At 42.0% G+C, this 776-nt stretch overlaps 1 protein-coding gene across 1 annotated transcript; it reads left to right on the top strand.

Annotated features, from left to right (window-relative positions):
- Positions 1 to 6: 6 nt before the first annotated feature.
- On the top strand, positions 7 to 521 carry LOC109509040 (Hermansky-Pudlak syndrome 5 protein-like). Its single transcript, XM_019858968.1, has 2 exons — positions 7 to 285; positions 365 to 521. Exons 1-2 carry the CDS (start codon positions 23 to 25, stop codon positions 435 to 437), a joined length of 336 nt encoding a protein of 111 aa, XP_019714527.1. The 5' UTR covers positions 7 to 22; the 3' UTR covers positions 438 to 521.
- The last annotated feature ends 255 nt before the right edge of the window (positions 522 to 776 follow it).

Genomic DNA, 776 nt, shown 5'->3' with positions numbered 1-776 from the left:
CGCTCTTCATGAGTTTGCTGACATGTTTCATTGCCAGGCATCACGCTCATTTGCCGACCAATCCTGCAAGTTGGCTACTCTATTAAGTGGAGAAACTCATCAACGCTCTCCCTCCCGTCCCTCCTCTCCCACTCTCAGTGTTTCTAGTTTCGTCAAGAAGACGACCGAGAAGATCAATACGCTCCAGATGAACTCTGAGCTCTGGCAGCGACCTGACTTGAGAGAAGGCATTCACGCCGAGATGTCTGCCACCTCTGCTCCGTTCTTGGAAGACGCAGATATTGAGTGAGTACGCCAAGATGCAGTTCTACATTGATTAGATGTTGGTGATATGATTAAACCGGTGACTGTGAACTCGCCTCAGGGTTTATCCAGACATGCCTAACACAGAGTCTGAACTGCTAGAGCTTCAGTCGGCCACTGAGCATGCCATGTAAGTACAGAAAATTTGTTGAGGTCAAAGGAACTATTTTAGTTAAAAGATTTGTTTTTTTTGATGGCAGAAAAGATTTGTGCAAATTTTCCAGAAAAAAAAATATCTTGAATATAGGCCACAAATACTCACAGAAATAAAATATCAAATACCTTGTTTATTAACGATTATTTTAAAAAGAAAGCTGTCAGGCCGTTAATGGTTAAACTCCTCCTGTAGTTCTCTCTTTGATTTAGCATTAGCATTTGCATGTTGTGGGCACCGCACATTGTCATTTAACTTCCACTTCTTACTTTCAATGTCTTTGCAAACAACAAAGCGTATGAGGGGAAAAGTGGTTAAG

Source organism: Hippocampus comes, unplaced genomic scaffold (assembly GCF_001891065.2).
Source record: "Hippocampus comes isolate QL1 unplaced genomic scaffold, H_comes_QL1_v1.1 C16740908, whole genome shotgun sequence".
Taxonomy (NCBI): Eukaryota; Metazoa; Chordata; class Actinopteri; order Syngnathiformes; family Syngnathidae; genus Hippocampus; species Hippocampus comes.
The sequence above is the reverse complement of the archived record's forward strand: the minus strand, read 5'-3'. Positions and strand labels throughout refer to the sequence as shown.